The following is a 19,249-nucleotide window of genomic DNA, read 5'->3' as shown; positions in this document are numbered from 1 at the left end:
GAAGCGAGAGTGAGGGAGGGAGGGAGAAAGAAAGAGAGAGAGAGAAAGAGAGCGTGAGGGACAGACAGAGAGAGCAAGAACAGGAGAGGCAGCAAGAGAGATGGAGAGAGAGAAAGGGAGAGAGAGAGAGCGAGGGAGAGCGAGAGAGAGCGAGAGAGAGCGAGAGAGAGAGCGAGCGAGCATCAGGAGCCTCCTCTGCCAGTGTGTGGGTGAAGCTGCAGCACCTGCCCCGTGCGGTGAGGAGCCAGCGAGCGTCCGCACCCCCAAACACCCAGCAGCAGCACGGCTCCTACTGAGGTGTTGGCCGTCCTGAACCCCACCGTGTTACACACCCACCTATCCCCCTCTCCTCTCCCCCACCTCCTCTTCAGAGGGGTACGGGGGACCATTCCCAGGGTGATTACCCCATGCCAGGTGCCCCCCCCCCTCCCCCACATCTCTGCTCCGGCACACCGCACACTCACACACACCACACATACGCACCACACACACACACACACCCTTGCCATTTCTCCCTCCCCAAAGCAGCCAGCGCTCTCCCTAGTCGCGATGCCAACGTGGGCAGCCTCTGCTTTGGCGCTGCCCGGGCCTTCTGGTGCCCTAGATAGCTGCCTGGGTGTGTGTGTGTGTGTGTGCTCAGCCCAACTCTGTGTGACCACAGCCAGCCTTTTAAACTGTGTCAACACTCCAGATGCTGAGAGAGACCGGGATTAAAACAGGCGTCTGTGTGCGAACGCACCCCCGTGCTTTTATCCACGCGACGTCACACACACACACACACCAAACACACGCACGCTATCATACAGACATCGTTCTTTATCTGCCGGTGTCCCTGTGAAACATCTCAATATAGTACGTCGGCGCTTGGTGGAGCCACATCCGGTTCGGCAGGCTCAGCGAGCGGATGAGACGTATCGCGACACTGAAAGGACCGGAAAAAACCCACAGCATGGATGGAGGACTACAGCCGTGGCAAATTCATCGCAAGTCCAAAATGACTTTGGCAGTCTCACCTGACGGCTTGTGGGTGCCAATGAGGCACCTTTGAAAGTGGATTTGGAGCGAGCAGAGAGAGAGAGAGAGAGACGGAGAGGCGACGAGACCTTAGGGACCTGACATACACACCCCCCCCCGTGTCCGCGCTCCGGGCCTTGAGCTGCGTGCCACTACCCTGGGGCCATGCACGTAACCTGCGCACACACACGCACACACACCTAGTGTCCACCTACGGTTTCTTTAGTGGACTGCCACCACCCTGAGGGTATGGGGGTCCACACACACACATACATATACACACACATACACACATTCCATTGGTCATTCTGATGTCATTGTCCTATAGGTGAGAGAACATGGCTTGGGAAGTTGCTGTAGAACTAATGTAGAAGAAAGGGAACTTGAAAGCGAGGTAAATACTGTAACCAATATATTAGCTTAGGGATAAGTTCTAGTTCAATTCCAGTTTCATGTATGTGTGTGTGTGTGTGTGTATGTGTGTGTGTACGTTTGTGTGCGCTTGTTTCTTTTAATATGGCCATAATAGCAGAAGGATAAATTCCCGTTTCCAACGTACGTGTGTGTGTGTATGCCTGCTTACTCTTGTTAACAAGGGCCGGTAGGTAAAGCAGACCGGTCATTGTGTGTGTATGAATGTGAAAGTGTGTGCTCATACACTAGTGTGTGTGTGTGTGTGTCTGTGTGCATAAATGCTCATACATTACTGTGTGTGTGTGTGTGTGTGTAAGCGTGTGTGTGTGTCCCAACCTCTCTCTCCCTCTTGCTGAACAGTGGTTGTCGTGCCAGTTCTGGAGTGTTTGCCATAGCAGGAGCCTACCTTGGCACGGTGCCCTAATTTAGGGGAATTAAAAAGCACTAGACAGGCCCCTTTGTGCCACCGCGCGCCCGCTTTAATCTACCCACGCCTCAGCGGGCACCCACAGTGCCAGGAGTGGGCACCGTGCCCACACGACCCCGGGCAATATGGAAATCGCCACCAAAACCCCTAACTAAGCGCCCAGCCTGCCCCCTTGTACACAGGCAGCGCACACACAACGGTACACACACACACACACACACACCAGCACCACACCATCCCTCGTTCTCACAAGGTTCATGAAAATGTGATTCCCATACTTACACATATGATTAACAGCCCGGTTGCGTTCACACGCTAACACCATGGGCAGGTGTGTGTTCACACACACACACACACTAGGACTAACGTAGATTGGCACAAAAACAAGTAGATGCCACGAGAGCACTGCAGATGTCACCCATGATGCTGCCCCCTGTTGAAGCTCCCACCCTCACCCTCGACACACACACACACACTCTCTCTCACACACACACACTCTCTCTCTCACACACACACACACTCTCTCTCACACACACACTCTCTCTCACACACACACACTCTCTCTCTCACACACACACACACTCTCTCACACACACACACACACACTCTCTCTCACACACACACACACTCTCTCTCTCACACACACACACACTCTCTCTCACACACACACACACACACTCTCTCTCTCACACACACACACTCTCTCTCTCACACACACACTCTCTCTCACACACACACACACACAGGTCTTGATATGTCTTCTTACTAGGATGGAAACGCCTCAGATGTACCCTGCCTGCTTTTACGTGAAGAGATACGAAACCGCACGCACGCACACACACAGACACACACACACATACAAACACAGACTTTGGTGGATATTGGGGTTCTTCTCTTTTGAAGTGGAGGTAAGTGTCGAGCAGAGCGTTCACAAAACCCATTTCTCATGAGGTCATCCATTAGGGCTGATAGAACTGGCACAGTCTGACCCTGTCTCACTGGCACCTCCCTCAGCTCCTCGCAAACGCAACGAGAAATTGACTGATTTAATTACGCCCAGGGAAGAGAGGGATATGCACGCACACACACATAGTGTTCACACACTGTAGGGCCTCTTACTTTTAAATAGTGCTTATAGAGACACACCACTTGTGTGTTTGAGCTTGTTAGCTTGTTGTGAGGCTACCATGGGAAGCTAACTAAGTGGAGCAACTGACAATCAGAATGAGGGTGAAGGTAGCTAATCGATGTTAGCGTGAGTACGCTAGCGGCCCCACCCTCTTCCTTCCCCTAAAACAAAGACCCCCTTTGGCCCAGGGACAGGATACCCCATCTCTCCTCTCCTCTCCCTCCCTCTCTCCCTACCTCCCTCCTTCTATTTCTCTCAATCCGACTCGTTCTCCAGAACGTTCTCTCTCACCGTCCCACTTTCTTCCTCTCTGTGTCTCTCACTGTCCTCCTCCTCTCTCTCTTTCTCTGTTTCTCCCTCACTCTTTCATTCTTCTTTCTCTCTTCTCTCCTTTTTTCCCTCCATTTTTCTCTCCCCACTGGTTTCACTTAATAAGCTTCAAAGGTTTCTGGGCAACGTGGTGTAAAAAAAAAAAAAAGTAACCATGGCATTTTTTTGGCACACTGCGTCTTCCCTCTTGCTGAGGATATGGGGGTTGCCATGACATCGGTGGGCACCTTATAAAGCACACCATTGTTGCTGCCATGGGTTTGTCGGTGTTAATGTGTGTGTGTGTGTGTGTGTGTATGTCGGACATCTTGTGCCAGCTTCGTCTAAATGCTCAGACACTCATAGTAAACCCAGAACATTGCCTATGCCAGGGACAGAATACAATTATACCAGCCAACTCATGCTTACCAGACTAAACTCCCCCCTGCCACACACACACACACTCACTCACTCACACACACACACTCTCACTGCCTTTTGTCCCTTAAACACACTCGCATATTCAGCTTACCTGTAAATAAAGGAGCATTGTACAATGTGCACTGTGGTCAGAACATACAGAAAAGGCTAGAGGTCTGTATGTTGACAAGTTTAAAGGTTTTCGTCTTAGTGCCAGCTTACCCTTCTCTAACAATGGGCGCCTCCCACACCACCCACTCTCACAGTCCATGCCCAGAATTCCTTACTCAGCCACATTAGACCACAACCGAACAGACGCGGCGCGCACACACACACACACACACGCACACACACACACGCACTTATTAGATGCACGAACAAAGGAATACAGTTTCACAAGACTTTCTGTCGCATGCATTGCATAATGTTGACGGCGTTTGGCTCGACTAATCTCGCTGATCTGCTCGAAAGTAATCGGCGTCCATTAGTGTTTCGAAGATCCATGAAACCAAGATCTCCGAGTCATGAGCGGGGGTGAGCTCCTACTTCACCGCCATTTGCTCTGGGCCTCTGGCAGCCTCTTGTGGTCAAGACCCGTCATTGCACGCAATAAAAAAACAATAGAGCACTTGTTCCATACCACACCAAAACAATTGTCCTTATGAGATGAAAGCTGAATATGAACTCGGTGTGATTGTCAAAATTAAGCTGAGCCACGTTTGAACACTGGTTGCTGAGACTGATGCTAAGAGGGCAATCAGCTGACCATGGAGGAAGAATAGTCTGACTGGATATCCTCCTATGAAGGGCCGAGTCTACTCAGTCAAATTATACCCTCACACAAACCCATTCACATAAAATACCTCACTGACTCCTCCACTCTGAAACAGTTGAATTAGCTACTGCAGCTGCCGGTAGCTAGAATATAATTCAGCCACTTTTTGTTGACCTGTTTACGCTTTCCAGGGGCAAACTTTTACCGGCGACGGAGCCAAGAATCGAGAGCAACAGGGGAAAAAAACAACTTTTTTCCCTTTAAGCCAAAGTGGACTTATTATGTTACTGGTGGCAGGATTCCCAGTGTGGAATTAGGACTTTGAGATCCGATAACGTTCGTGAATACGACTCAGACAGTGCAGCATCGCTTTCACTGGTGGTCACACACACTGCTCTCTCTCTCTCTCTCTTTCTCTCTCTCCCTGTCTCTATCAGCATCTTGTTCTCCGTCTCTCTGTCTCTCTCCCTCCCTCCCTCCCTCCCTCTTTCGGACTCTCCCTCCCTCTTTCTGTTTCTCCCTTTCTCTTTCCGCTTCTCTCTCTTTCTCGGCCTCTAAGCCAGTCTAGCCAGGGATTTGGTCATTAATAGGGGGGTATGTTAAATTGAGCTACTGTGTCTTGCACTGAATGGCATGTGTCCGTTATCAACCCTTCTACACACTCAACACCGAGGGGAGGTGGAACTGAAGTAAAGGAACAGTGAGGGGGGGGGGGGGGGGGGTAGAGAGAGGAAGAGAGAGAGAGAAGGAGAAGAGTATGCATGTTTGATTGTGTGTGTGTGTCGCTCTATGAAGCCACCATAAACCCTCCCCTCCAGCTATCACGCCGACCGTCACAGACCCCAACCGCCAACTCGACCGGGACTTTCTCTCTCTCTCTCTCTCTCTCTCTCTCTATCTCTCTCTCTCTCTCTCTCTCCCTCTCTCTCTCTATCGAACTCAAACCCCTCTAACTACTTCCCTACCTGCTTGTCATTTCCACCCCACCCCCCTCCTGCTGCCATAAGAAAACAACAGAGCGTAAATCTCCCAATCTCCTTAATGTTCTATAATCTAATGGAGCGCGGTGGGGATATTAAGGAGATTGTTCGGCATTAAGTTCCTCCGGTCGGAGAACGGGCAGGGGGCACGGCGGCCATTTTCAGCACTGGAGGCCATATTTTCCCCTTTTCTCTCTCCTCAAAGACCCCAAATCTGATTTCTCCACTCTCTGGTCCAATCGCAGGGGCCCTGTCCGAGGGGCGGATTATAAACTGGCACGATATCGTCGAGTCGCTAAATCCCGGCTCAAGCTACCGCTGCGATGTGAAGAGGAGGGCGACGGGTTGGAGGAAATGACATGGTTCCCGTCATCGCCGTCGATGACGGACGCCATCGAGGAGACGGAGGAGAGGAACGCGGGCGGGAGGGAGGGATGGATGGATGTTTGCGACGTGGCGTTTTCGAGTGCCTCGGCGTCGCGGATGAGCGTGATACACCCTAAACGGCCTGCCGGTTTCCCACACGCACCGCACGCACCACACAGCGCGCACACTCATTCAAGTGGTGTCATTGCTAGCCCCTCGGGCACAGCCGTGACAGGTGTGGCTCCCACACAGCGCAGACACACACACACACACACACACACACACACACACACACAGGGCCTTGTAGGCTGCATGTCCCGTTCACAAAGGAGACTTTGTGTGCCTCTGCTAACCCCCGTCTCCCCTCTCTTGCTAACCACCCGCCGCCCTCCAGAACATCCCTTTTTAACAGGAGATTATGCTAATGAGCTCACACCACCTCGACACCCCATATATAGGAGGCGTGCATTCAGGGAGTCTATAGACTGTCTATGACTGGCTGTCTATGGGCGCCAGTGTGCGTGTGAGAGAGAATGTCTCCACGGCGACTGGGGTGAGGAGGAGGGGATTCACGAGAGATCCGACCCAGGTGCTAAAAGTCTGTGTGTGTGTGTGTGTGTGTGTGTGAACTTTACCCAAGGCTTAGTATTTATCTGTAGATGCAGTGTCTGGGGAAGACTAGGCCTATCTGTCACCTCTCTCTCACACACACACACAGTGTCTATATGGTGTACATCTATAAAGTATACTTCATGAGATGAGGCTCTTTAAATACATGGAAACTGTGTGTGTGTGTGTGTGTGTGTGTGTGTGTGTGTGTGTGTGTGTGTGTGTGTGTGTGTGTGTGTGTGTGTGTGTGTGTGTGTGTGGTGGAGCCGAGCACACAGTTCACAGAGGGCCCAGGCCCCAGGGTCAGCCAGGGTCAGCCTGGGATGCAGGTTACAACGGGGTTAAACCCCTCTACACATGACAGAAAAAAACAGCAGAAACAGATTTAAGAGAGAGACGGATGCCAACAGTGCCATCTGTTTTAGTTCCCCCCCTCCCCACTTCGTCTTTCTTTTCCATTTTGTTTCCCAGTCCCTACTCCTCCTTCTTATCCTTGCTCCCTTTCTCCCTCTGCCCATCTCCCATCACCTCCTAGTTTGATATCTATTTGCGTGTCAGTTAAAAAAGATACCATCATATATTGTTTGTTTTCCTGAGACTGTGTCGGTAATAATACCAGACAAAGATAGGCTTTTCGCTACAGAAGACAAGAGGGATAAGATAATCCAAACCTGGCAACCGCCTTAAGTGTAATGACACCTTCGTCTCTGCGGAAAACGACCATCCTTTGTCTTCGGCTGCATTGGAGCTTCTTTTTTCAAATTTTTTTGTTCCCAGAAAAAAATCCAAGGAACATTTGCCAATATTTTTTAAGAGCTGCGAAAAATTGGATTCTTTGTATGTGCGTGTGTGCGTGTGCGTCTGTTTCAAGTCGTCCACCTCGCAGGTGTTTCTTTTTAAGGCGTGCTCGACAATGCCAAGCTCATCTTGGCTCGTCTTGAATGCCGGAGGCCTCGAGGGGGAAAAAAACGTGGTTGGAGGAATCTTATTGATTAGCCGTCGTCGCTTCCCTTCACTTTATCTTTCTCTCTCTTTCTACTGCTCCCCCCTCTCTTCACTCGGTTTAAAAGTGTCGATGGGGGGATGAGGAGTCTTTGTGTGGCGGGCCAAAAAAAACAGGGGAGCAAGAAAAAGAGAAACCTTAACTAAAACTTAAACCTTTATGCTCTCCATAGAAAGTGGGTGTGCTTGAAGTGAAGGAGAACAAAGTGATGGCTTAAAATAAGACTTTTTTAATGATTGTGTCTCTGTATGATTGCATTTGGGTGTGTGTGTTTGTTGGAGTGTGTGTGTGTGTTTGATTCACATTTACATTTAGTCATTTAGCAGACGCTCTTATCCAGAGCAACTTTTTTTTTTTAAGTACAGGGACATTCCCCAGAGGCAAGTAGGGTGAAGTGCCTTGCCCAAGGACACAACGTCACCTGGCACGGCCGGGAATCGAACTGGCAACCTTCTGATTACAAGCCCACGTCCCTAACCGCTCTGCCACCTGATTCCACGTTAGTGAGCGTGTGTGTGTTTTATTTCATGTTTGTGTGTGTGTGTGTGTGTGTACATGCCTGTGTGTGAGAAGTTGACGTGGCAGGTACAACTTCTTTGCAGGGCCAGTTTGCTGGAGGGTGCTTATATTAAAACAGATCTCATTTCACTCAAACAGGCCTTGAGCAAAACACCTTTCAATTAAAGCGCTTTATGACACATACTTTCATGGTGCTCTCATGCTTCGACTGAATAGGGAGAATAATCAGTGATATCTCACTCAGACATTTGACCTGGGGTCTGTTTGGTACAAACCGAGTCAATGCACAAACTCCCAGCTGAATGTTGAATTACCGAAGTGCCCCGACGGCAAAGGCTTCTCCGCGGCCCCACCATGTGGTGGCCCTGGGGAACTACAGGCGAGGACTCGGTGCAGCAAGTGGGCTGGTGTTGGGTTTTTGAGTCACTGGGATGGTTGCGAATATTGGTGATGCGGCTCCTCCTCGAGTGAAGCTCAAAGCCTGATGGTTGACGCGCTGAGACAGATGGACTAAGCTCACACATGTAAATATAGATCTGCGTAGATACATCCGCCAACATAAGGCATCTGCAGGAAGATAAGATGTCGGAGAAATGGTGCAAGAGGGGAAAAATAACAGAAACAGTATGTATTTGTAAAGAAAAAGGGGGGGGGGGCATATGGGACAGAGAGGGAGAGAGAGAAGCAGACAGAGAAAGATAGAGAGAGAGAAACAGGTGGGCAGTCATTTAGGATCAGTCATACACCTGCTAGATGGAGAGAAAGACAGGATGTGAGGGAGAGAGAGGAGGGGGAGATAGAGAGGGGGATGAAAAGAGAGAGCGGGAGGGGGAAGAGGTGCCATCTGTTTTTTGGGAGGGGGGAGAGGGAGATACAATTGGAGAGAGAAGCCAGCGAGTGGCAGAGTGGTAGCTGGGACACAGGGGGTAGGGGGGTGGTGAGGGGGGGGGGGCACAGAGAGAATTCAGGATAGAGTGGGGAATGGAAGAGGGAATGGGCAGGGGAGAAGAGCACGTTCTTGAGGGAAAAGGCAAAGGGCAGAGAGAGAGAGAGAGAGAGAGAGAGAGAGGGAGGGAGTGAGAGAGGGTGAGAGAGAGAGGGAGAGAAAGAGACGCGGGGATGAGAGCGCGGAGGAGGAGAGGGGCAGCCTGGCAGCGGTGGGACCGCACTGGACACGCTCACATCAGGAGGGGACATGACTCGACATGCAGGCGCAGTCCAGCTGGGTCAACGCTTTGCACTGCCGTGTTGTTTTGGCTTCGGTTCGGTCACACACACACGCGCGCACGCGCACACACACGCGCAGTCCCTTGTCCCATGTGTTGTCCAGCTCTCTGAAGCCCCTTCCCCCCCCTCCACCTCCCATATCTACATACACTCTCTCCATCTCGCACCCCAAAATGCCATGGTTTTGGCTGCGCCGGGCTCTCGTCTAATGGAAACGCCAAACTCGTTACTCTAACGCTGGGTGACAAGGGCACCTTGGGCTGCAGATGTTCCCGCCTATGACAGATGGAGCTGGCACTGCCAGGGGACGCCAGGCCAGGCCCGCGCCAGCTCCGTGCCACCTGCACCCCCCTCTACACCCTCTCTGTAGCACACACACACAGACCCTTCCCAAAAAAAAACTCCCCTCTGCCCAAACCAAAGACGGTATGGTGCTGTTGTTGACAGATACTGAACATCGCATTCGGGTGACTGCGATGGGATTTGCGTTGGTTGTGGGAGGTGTGTTAGTATTTAGTAGATGTGGTGCTGTTATAACACTGGAGTTAGCCACACTGCTTAGTGCGAAACACAGTTTTTAAATGTTCAAAATATGGAACAGATGACAAAACTGGCACCCATATTGGCCGGTTTATGCCATCGGAAAGTCATATGACAACTACACATGAATCGCATCAAAATGTCCATACTGCTCACAGAATATGGATTCCAGGACGTTTAATCGATGACAGAGACTCTCTAATGATACCATTTATCTTCATGGACCTGCTGGTGACAGGATTCTGGAGTCGACTGCCCCCCCCCCAGCCTGGCGAGGATCAACGTCCACCAGGATAAATCACTCAGCGCTGCCGTTTGCCAGATTACCAAATCAGCTCCTCTCTGTTCAATCTCAATGATGCCTTTTACAGCGTAGCTGTCGTAAAAAAAAAAGGCCCTTCGCCAAAAAAAAAAAAAAAAAACTTCTAACTGTCATCGCTTCCCCGGTCACACGGGGAACGCCGAACTCATCCTGGAAGCCTCATGCCCTCGATCAGGTTCTCACCTCAGGCTGCAGGGCCTGGGGAACGTTCCGGAGGCACGGGCAGAGACAACGAGAGCCAGAGCCCAGGATGGATGGATGAGAAAAGCAGACAGACTTTACCGCGAGGCTCGTCAAAAAAAAGAAGCCGTTTCACAGACGTTGCGATTGGTTGCGATTGGAGACTTGGTGGCCATGCCAAAAGCATATCCAGCACTGTCTGCTGGATACCTGCTTGGTGAGAGAAACCAGGAAACAAGATATACATTTTTTTCTCCTTCTCACAGGCTTCTATAAATCACTTGTTCTCTTTTACCGGCCAATGTAATGTCCGTTCTCTTGGCGTGGTGGGGGCGTTTGTGACCACTATCGTGTTCTACACTCCTGTAGCCTACCACTCCGTGGGAAAGTAAGGCGTTTGTACATGTTAAATCCTTTTGATGGATCGTGAGAAAGGGACTAATGTGTGCGTGGCTGTGGTCAGGCTCGGATGGTCCGTGAGAAGTTGTGGGATAGTTAGATGGTTTGCCAGTTTTGGGGGGGGGAGTTTTGCAACCCCGAGAACATCTCAAATGAGGCGTGGGTCAATGGAAAAGAGATGTTCTTGGTTTGCTAGACCGTGACACAACCTCAACTATTGGTGTATTCCGGGAAATTGTATTCTGAGGTTGAAGTTGAATCAATGAATATTTGATCGATTTGATCCTCTAACTGGCTCCATTCCTTGCTTCCGTACCTTATTCCCCCCCCCCCCCCCCCCCCCCCCATCTTACACGTATTCACCCCCTCTTCCCCCTTCTCTCCCATTTCTCCTTCCCCCCATCGCCCACCCGCCTCCTCAGTCCAAAACCCATGAGTGGCATGTCACTCCCCAACTCCCTCAGCGGCTGGAAAGGGCCCCTAACAAAACAAAACAATTATCTCTGTCATCGTTAGGACCTGGCTGGCAACTCTCCCTCTTTCACTCTCTCCTTCCCTCCCTGGCTCCCTCGCCCTCCGTTTCTGAACGGCTCCTTCCTGTCGTTCTTCAACAACACGTGGAGTTGAGGGTCTCTTAAGTGCTTCTGAAGTGGACCGTTTAGACGCTTTCAAGCGGCATGTGTTTTTTTTTTTGGGGGGGGGGGGGGGGGGGGGGGCTTTGGGCGCTCGCGTTTTCTTTGACGGCGTTGCGAAGGCAGCGGTTGTTTTTTCTGAGCGTGGTGCCGGTCTTCCTGCCCCAGGAGCGGGAAGAGAGGAAGCAAGGGAGAGAGAGACATAGAGAGAGAGAGAGAGAGAGAGAGAGAGAGAGAAAGAGAGAGAAGAAACGGCGGCAGGGCGAGGAGGATGGCGCAGGAACGGCTGCCGCCGCCGCCGCCACGTGGCGATGAAAGCCTGCTGTGGAACAGAGGTGGAGGGGGGGGGGGGGGTTGGAGGTGCGGGCGGGCGGGCGGGAAACCAGGGCCGCGGCATGCCAGGTCTTAATTACCTTAATTGGAAGCATTAACGGGAGGGGAACGCTGGAGACGTCACCCGCTCCGCACGCAGGACTGCACCTGCCACGGCGACATCATTATCATCATCACGCACACCGGGAGGGGAGGGGCCCGGGGGAAGATGTCTGACAGCTCCTTCCACCCCCGCCTCCAAACACACACACTCACACACACTCACACTCCTGTCCAAGACGTCTTCTCCAAAGAGACGGCGGCGATGCCAGGTCAGCCGGACCGGTCGACACGCCACATACGATTCCTTTATTCGATCTGAGGAGGAGACGATATCGTAGCCGGGTGATTATCCGGCAAAGACGCGGCAGAAGCAGCCGGCAAACACAGAACAACATTCCAACGCTTAAAGCTGGATACCAAACACAGCCATTAAAGCTAGAAGGTTTTAGCGGTAAACTGCCCAGGAAGCACTATCCCAAAGCCCTCATAGAGACGTATCTTCCCCCGACAGACAGGGATAGTCATACGCCCCTTGTCAATGAGCCTCTGGATTATGTCCACCCCCCCCCCCCCCCCCCCAGCTATACCTATTACTGACACCCCCCTCTCACAGAACCATGCAGACTGGCACTTCCCCCGGGCACTCTCTCCAGGGGGGGGGTGGGTGCCAGCTGTGCCCATCTGGTCCTGAGTACCACCACACTGGGTTTGTCTGGACGGGACTGCTGTAGAGGAGCAGAGGCCAGGGGTTGGGCTGGTCTTCCAGAACCCCCCCCCCCACACACACACACACACACACACACACACCACCTTGGTGTGACCCTTATTGTTTTCCAAAGCCTCTACAAAAAGAGACACCGTGTGAGGAATCCATACACACAGAGCTGACATACAGGGAGAGAGATCACACAGGACAGATACACAACATCTATATTCGGACCTTCCTAGTTATATAAAGTGAACTGGGTTGGATCCTATAAACACTACACCATACATGATGTGGTTTTCCCAACAGCCATTTCCTGGATATACGATTGTTTGCTTTCCACTCTACCTAAGAGCCCCCTTACCACTCACTCTGTGCCTTTAAGCACTAACTAGGCCACTTAGCGACCCGCAACGCGATCTGCCCCCCCCCCCCCCCCCCCCGCCCGGCCCCCCGCCCCCCCTGCAATGAACTTGGCAGCGTTTTGCACCAATGTCCAAAAAGCCCTCCCGTCGCTCCTTCTAGCTCGCCAACCCCCCCACCCCCCCACCCCCCTTTACCATGGGAACCGTGGCATCCTTAACAACGCGGGAGTCCTCTGCTGTGCTCCCTCAATGCAAGAGGCCTGGCATCTGGCTGGCTAAGTGGTGCACTCTAGTGCACCTTGTTTGTTCAATCAAACCCTCCTCACACCTCCCCTGACTGAATCTCTCGCTCTCTTTCTCCATCGCTCTCTCTCTCTCTCTCTTTCTCTCTCTCGCTCTATCTCTCTCTCTCTCTCTCTCTCTCTCTCGCTCTAATGAGAACCGAGAGAGAATGGGAGAGGGCTTGTGGATTTTTTCTTCAAGATAGAATGACGCAGATATATAGCCTTGAGGCCTCACAGCAAGGATGAACACATATTAAGGTCACAGCAAGGGCCTGGATACCATCAGGTGTGGCAGCATTGTGACCGCATCAGCCCAGTCTCCCTAGATCCAAGGCATGATAAATAAAAGGCAAATATTGGAGAGAAAAAACTGTGATGACAGAGTGAAGCAGAATGAAGAGAAATTGAACCAAAGTAGCAAAAAGTGGGTACGACAAGCACTGCAAAAATGTGATAGGGATGAGAAACTATCTGCAGGAAAGCATGTAGCCTCTACAGTTCATGCATATGGAAAACAACCAACGGCCCTGGGCCCTCACCTCATTATAGCTCCTGATTATACCAAGCCCCTAATTCTATTTATCTAAGACCTGTGCAAATATTTTTCCATCAATCTCACTAAGATATAGCCATCAACACAAGATGCAAATGACATGCAAATGAACCCAGAGGGGGCTCAATGCGCCCCCATAGCGTCATGGCCCGAAACACTGAATGCAAATGGGCCGCATAAGCGGCCATTTTGTCAGCCTGCCAACAAGCCGACGTAAAGAGCCCTTCTTTATGCTCCTCTGGGAATGTATGGGGATGTATGGGATGCGTTCAGTTTACCAGCTCCAGGTGCCAAGAAATAAATGAATAATGCGTTTATGTGGCCCGGGCTGAAAAACACACTCAAGTGCATCTGTGGACAAGGATGTAAGAATTCCCACCACTCTGAATGGAGATTGGAGGAGAATGGGAGGCTAATACATAATTCAGTATTCATGCTGAAACAATTATGTCTGCTTACTCTTAAGCGCCCCTTGTTCAATAGCTCTCGTATACGCACAAGTTATTGGTGCTTTTAGCTGTAAGTGCAGTGTGTGTTGCACAAGTTCAGTCAAACAAAGGATTTTAATAAAATATGGGATCAGATAATGTACCAGAAGTGGAGAATTAGTGGATGAAAAACAAAATGTTTTTCATGCTCACAATAGGTCTTGCATGTCAACATAAATGTTTCAAATTGTGAAATCACAGAAAGGAGGGGAAAACAAGTGTAGAGCCAAGCCTTTAAAATAAAGTTTTAATAGTATACAAAAACAACACTATAATTGTGTTTAAATTATGCATTATGTTACATTACACCATCCAGAGTGGATTACTCAAACGTTAACAGAAAACTGCATGACTCCAGGTCACATGTCAATAATCGTTGGTGGCATTTGCCTCCAAATCGTTTCTCTCTGAACAAAACTATTCAGACTCATTAAGTAGACATACAAAACATACAAATGTTGAACTTGATATAGTATTTCAAGACCAGGCCTACTGGGCTTGCTCATCAGAAGGGAACAAGTGAGCATCAGTTACATATGCGAGGCCTCTACTTTCCCCTCTTCCCGGCCTGTCTCGCATTTGCACTCCTCCACCACCATCACACGCTTTTCCCGCACTTCTGTTCCACAGCGCAGTGGCACCACGACAGTGCGTGCCTTGGACGGAGCGCACCGGGAACAGGGCGCACGACGGCGTCCTGGTCCAGACAGGCCTACGAATTCCCCTTCTGACGGGACGAAGAGTGAACTGCACTGACCGAAGCACAGATTGTTGTGAACTGTCACAGAGTCGCATCCATCGTCTGTCACCCGCTGTTTAGGAAATATATTTTCGAGGTTAGGTGATTTCAATGCAAATTACCTTTCGCTTAATTACCATAATAAATATGTATAAGCACTTCGCATTTTCTGTTTTATACACCCACATCAAGGTAAGCTTTAAAATGATTATAGGTCTTACATGCGTAAAAGGCACCGCGGTGCAGGTCTGTTTGCCAGCGTCCTTCAGGGTGACGGGGAGAGGCATGGACATGGACATTTTACCATGGTCGCCTTTGTTCATAGCTTTCTGCCACATCGCCAAGCCTTGTTTCTTCTTCATATCCAACCCGGATTGGCTCTCACGACGCAGGTTTGGCAGCGGAGGGACAGCAAATTTAGCGGGAAGTGCAGGTCCCGGACGGCCCATGGCCAAGAAGGCCGGGAAGGGCACCCTCGAACTCGGTACGGTTCTTGGGACTAGTCCACGCCTAAAAACACCAGAGTGGGCTGAATTATGCGGGTCAAGTTTGACCACTTTTACAATTCCTCGACTAGGTTCGTCTGGGCCGTAACCGGATGATTCAAAGTCATGTGTCCTCTTGCCAAAAGGACGAAAGCCGTGGCGAGGAAATGGAAAAGCCAAAGCAGCCACAGCCGGTAAAAACACAAAAGTCATAAGTGCATTCATTTCCTCAAACGAAAATATTACGGATAAACTTTTAAAAAGTTAGAATATACGAAAATAATTTCTTGTCTATAGCTTGTTTTGTGGTTCAAGGTCCAAAATGGTAACCTTGCTGTCAGTTCTGTGAAACACTGAAGTAGATGCAAGCCTTTTTAAAGGCCACAGCTTCCAGACCCCTCAAAGACCATGAAAGGTGTCAGAATTCCCATCCTAAATCTTGCATCACACCTAGGTATCAGGACGAGAGGGACATTTGAAACATGAAAGGAAACGTTTTAGTGTTTAGTACAAACATTTTGTGTAAGTCTGTAGGATATCATCTGGTAGAATTCAAATTATGAAATTATTTTGTGTATGTAACCCTATAAAGCATGCAGAAAACTTGAGTGTTTCTATGCCAGACTGTGTCTCAATTGAGTGTTGACGTGTTGAAAATTTGACCTTTGAACAACCACATGGGTAACATTGTGCTTCATTGCAACATGTGTAACCAAGCCAATAATAAAAGGTTTGATAACCAATGAGAATCAGTTTCACCTCTCATCAAGGCACTAACCCCCTAATCATGGTTTTACGTTCAGTGGGTAAACAGCCATTTCACTCTGGATTCATCTCGACGAGCAGCCTGTGGTCTTCTGTGATTACCCTATCGTAATGCCATTAGGCTCTCCTGTGCTCGCTCACCCGTGGCCTGATCACTCACTGGCTGCCTGCCACGGCGGTAGTTCTCATGGGGAGGCTGGGTGTTAATTGGTCCGCTGACTTTCCCATTGCCACCCCTTCATCTCATTCCCAGGGGTCATTTTATTATTCTGCTTACAGATACTGATCTCAGTGAGGCCCTGACCAGCAATAATGTTCTGTTTCTCAGGCCTGAGGCTTCCATTGAGAGCACTGTCTGGGTGGCGATTCAGAACCATACCACATTTGGCCACAAGAGGGCACTCTTGTCTGATAAGATTACATTTTGTCTGCAGGCTTTTGATGATCTACAGTAGCCTAGGTCCTCCTATCAATGTTTGTAGTATGAAAGCAGGCCACATAGCATTCACTCCTCCAAACACAATATTCATTGAGGTTGTCACTTTGGCAGACATATATATTTTGGGGTTGTTTCTGCAATATTTTGTTTTCATTTTCTTAAGCAAAACCCCTCTCGTTTTAAACACACATCTCCCGCTTTGCCCTGTAGATATTCCATCTGGACATGACTGACGTATAAAAGTATTCCTAATGACCACATATGTTTGAGAGAGACTTTTCTGTGCAAGGTGCGTTTATTGGGATGACGGCTCGAGGACGTCCGAAGATGGTTGGAGTGCTGCTCTAGTAGTAGTCGTTGCCCAGCCTTACGAACAACACCACTGACACGATCATGGAAACTAACTGGAAAACGACATAACAGAGGCACATTTGACACACTACACCGACATAGGACCATATTGGTAATTCTGTACTTGATGGTGTACTGATGGTTCTTTTGCAAGTACAAGTGAAGTAAATTAGGTTGTCGAACTGGTTTCAAACAAAATGAAGTATTGATCAATTCCTGCTTTTAAACAAATCAACTGAACCACAAACGTAGATCAGGTGAAAGGAACAGAGAGCACTGGCACCAGTTCAGCAGCCATGACGGCTGTAATATAGATACTGTAGTCTATACCACTCATCTCAATGATACAGTGAGAGTCTATACCACTCATCTCAAAGTTACAGTGAGTCTATACCACTCACCTCCATGATACAAGGAGAGTCTAGACCACTCACCTCCGTGACACAGGGAGAGTCTATACCACTCACCTCCATGACACAGGTAGGGTCTATACCACTCACCTCCATGACACAGGGAGGGTCTATACCACTCACCTCCATGACACAGGGAGGGTCTATACCACTCACCTCCATGATACAGGGAGAGTCTATACCACTCACCTCCATGATACAGGGAGAGTCTATACCACTCACCTCCATGATACAGGGAGAGTCTGTACCACTCACCTCCATGATACAGGGAGAGTCTATACCACTCACCTCCATGATACAGGGAGAGTCTGTACCACTCACCTCCATGATACAGGGAGAGTCTGTACCACTCACCTCCATGATACAGTGAGAATCTATACCACCCATCTCAAAGGCACAGTCAGAGTATATACCACTCACCTCCATGATGCAGATGACAGCAGCTGTGGAGCCGATGATGACGCTCTGGTCCTTGATCACGGTGACAAGCTTGGAAAGGCAGCTCTGGGAAAGCGAGAGACAGGAAGAAGTCACGAGTGCTTACAGCTCAGTGAAATGTTATCAGTGATGCATTGTGGAACCTTCCAGATGTAGTACACAGGGCTTAGAGTTTAAAGCAGACCTTCTTTTTTTTTCTTCGACTCTGACTCGCCTGCTAAATACCAGGTTAATAAAGAAGAACTTTAAAACCCTGAAATGCTTCCCTGCTCTTTTGGTTGGGGTGTGTTTGGGTTGGTACCGCTTTGTGCAGTAGTCCCTCTTCTATGGTGAGGCCGTCGCAGATGGGATCCTTCATGTTCACACAGCAGGCTTTGGGGTACAGCAGGCCAGTGTTGGTGCTGAACACAGAGTTCTTGAAATCCTCCGTGGAGTTATCGAAGCCACAGCACTTGTTCTGCGCACACGACATTTCACACTCAGAAAGAGTTCAAGAGTTCATTGCCGTTCAATGGTACTTGCTTTTGTAAACGCTCACGGTTTGAGTATACAGCTGTTGTAGTCGAAAAGGCACAGTTGTTGCATGGTGTCGACTGGGGGTTGAGGTGATGTGACCATGCTTGTCTTTGGCTGCTTACCTTGATCATCACTGAGTTCCAGGCGCTTGATATGGGGTCAGTGGAGGCGGGGCCAATGTAGGCTGTCATGAGAGTCTTCTTACTGGCCTCACGAATTGTAAACTCCACCTGAAATACAGACATGATGTCGACCAATCCTAGTCCGCAAGGCTATACTGCCTAGAAATGGATTAGGTTACTTATAATAATTTAGGCCGTGGGTCATAATAATGTAGATGAGAAATAGATAAACTGCTTACTAGGTCTTTGTAAAACAAGACAGTGATGGTTCCCATGAGCTCAGCTATAAACAATGTTGTCACAACGGAGAAATACTGAAAAACAAACAGGGGCAAGTCATTATCCATCTCAGTTTGAAAGCTGTGGTCGGATCTTCGTTCCATGGATTTTCTATTGCCTATCTTTCAAAACCTTGTTTAGCACAAGTTCACGAGCTCAACTGTCTGATGATCTCACTTACCAGCAAGATGAGACAACGGTTCTCCTTCTTGGCCCCGAGGTAGCCCACGATGCCCAGGAGAGCCAGCACCCCTCCAACCCCTACGCAGATGTAGCTAAGGGTCACCAGATGGACGGAAAAGGAGCCCATGACCTGCACGAAGGTGGCCGCGCCATACATGATCCACACGCCCATGCCCAACAGCACCAACCCACTCAGCTGAGGGGAAGAGGGAAGAGGAGGGCACATAGTAAGATAGAAGCTACCGGAAAACATCCTATTATACTACTAACCCATTAGGTTAGTGTAAGTTATTTGCTCTAACACCCACACCGATTACTTTTATTAGCTATCACTAAGTTTGTTATGTAATTGGTGTGGTGTCTTGTCAATAAGCAGAATCGTAGGAAAGTGTAGGCCTACTTGAACTCACGATTAGGATGCTGCTAAGCAGTAACAGTAGGTTCCTCATTATGGCATACGTGTGGTGTAGTCTGGCCATGGTGGCA

The 19,249-nt window shown here is 49.6% G+C and overlaps 2 protein-coding genes across 2 annotated transcripts; both read right to left on the bottom strand.

Annotated features, from left to right (window-relative positions):
• Positions 1 to 14,566: 14,566 nt before the first annotated feature.
• Positions 14,567 to 15,485, bottom strand: dand5 (DAN domain family, member 5). The gene is made up of 2 exons (XM_067259829.1): positions 14,997 to 15,485; positions 14,567 to 14,848 (listed from the first exon to the last, which is right to left on the bottom strand). The coding sequence occupies exons 1-2, from the start codon at positions 15,483 to 15,485 to the stop codon at positions 14,567 to 14,569; spliced, it is 771 nt and encodes a 256-aa protein (XP_067115930.1).
• Positions 15,486 to 16,808: 1,323 nt separating this feature from the next.
• On the bottom strand, positions 16,809 to 19,242 carry LOC136965701 (tetraspanin-16-like). Its single transcript, XM_067259894.1, has 7 exons — positions 19,174 to 19,242; positions 18,762 to 18,959; positions 18,541 to 18,615; positions 18,302 to 18,409; positions 17,965 to 18,120; positions 17,646 to 17,729; positions 16,809 to 16,868 (listed from the first exon to the last, which is right to left on the bottom strand). The coding sequence occupies exons 1-7, from the start codon at positions 19,240 to 19,242 to the stop codon at positions 16,809 to 16,811; spliced, it is 750 nt and encodes a 249-aa protein (XP_067115995.1).
• Positions 19,243 to 19,249: the final 7 nt, after the last annotated feature.

This window comes from Osmerus mordax, chromosome 21 (genome assembly GCF_038355195.1).
Source record: "Osmerus mordax isolate fOsmMor3 chromosome 21, fOsmMor3.pri, whole genome shotgun sequence".
Lineage (NCBI taxonomy): Eukaryota > Metazoa > Chordata > Actinopteri > Osmeriformes > Osmeridae > Osmerus > Osmerus mordax.
Note: the sequence above shows the minus strand (reverse complement) of the source record. Positions and strands in the feature narration are given on the sequence as shown.

Excerpts from the sequence above, each read along its gene's own strand:
- dand5 (XM_067259829.1), bottom strand. The coding sequence starts at position 15,485 with ATGAATGCACTTATGACTTTTGTGTTTTTACCGGCTGTGGCTGCTTTG. Across the intron at positions 14,849-14,996 it reads CCGCGGTGCCTTTTACGCAT|CGGGTGACAGACGATGGATG; the intron begins GTAAGACCTATA and ends TTTCCTAAACAG.
- LOC136965701 (XM_067259894.1), bottom strand. The coding sequence starts at position 19,242 with ATGGCCAGACTACACCACACGTATGCCATAATGAGGAACCTACTGTTA. Across the intron at positions 18,121-18,301 it reads GGAACTCAGTGATGATCAAG|AACAAGTGCTGTGGCTTCGA; the intron begins GTAAGCAGCCAA and ends TCGTGTGCGCAG. Across the intron at positions 16,869-17,645 it reads CTGTCATCTGCATCATGGAG|TTAGTTTCCATGATCGTGTC; the intron begins GTGAGTGGTATA and ends GTCGTTTTCCAG.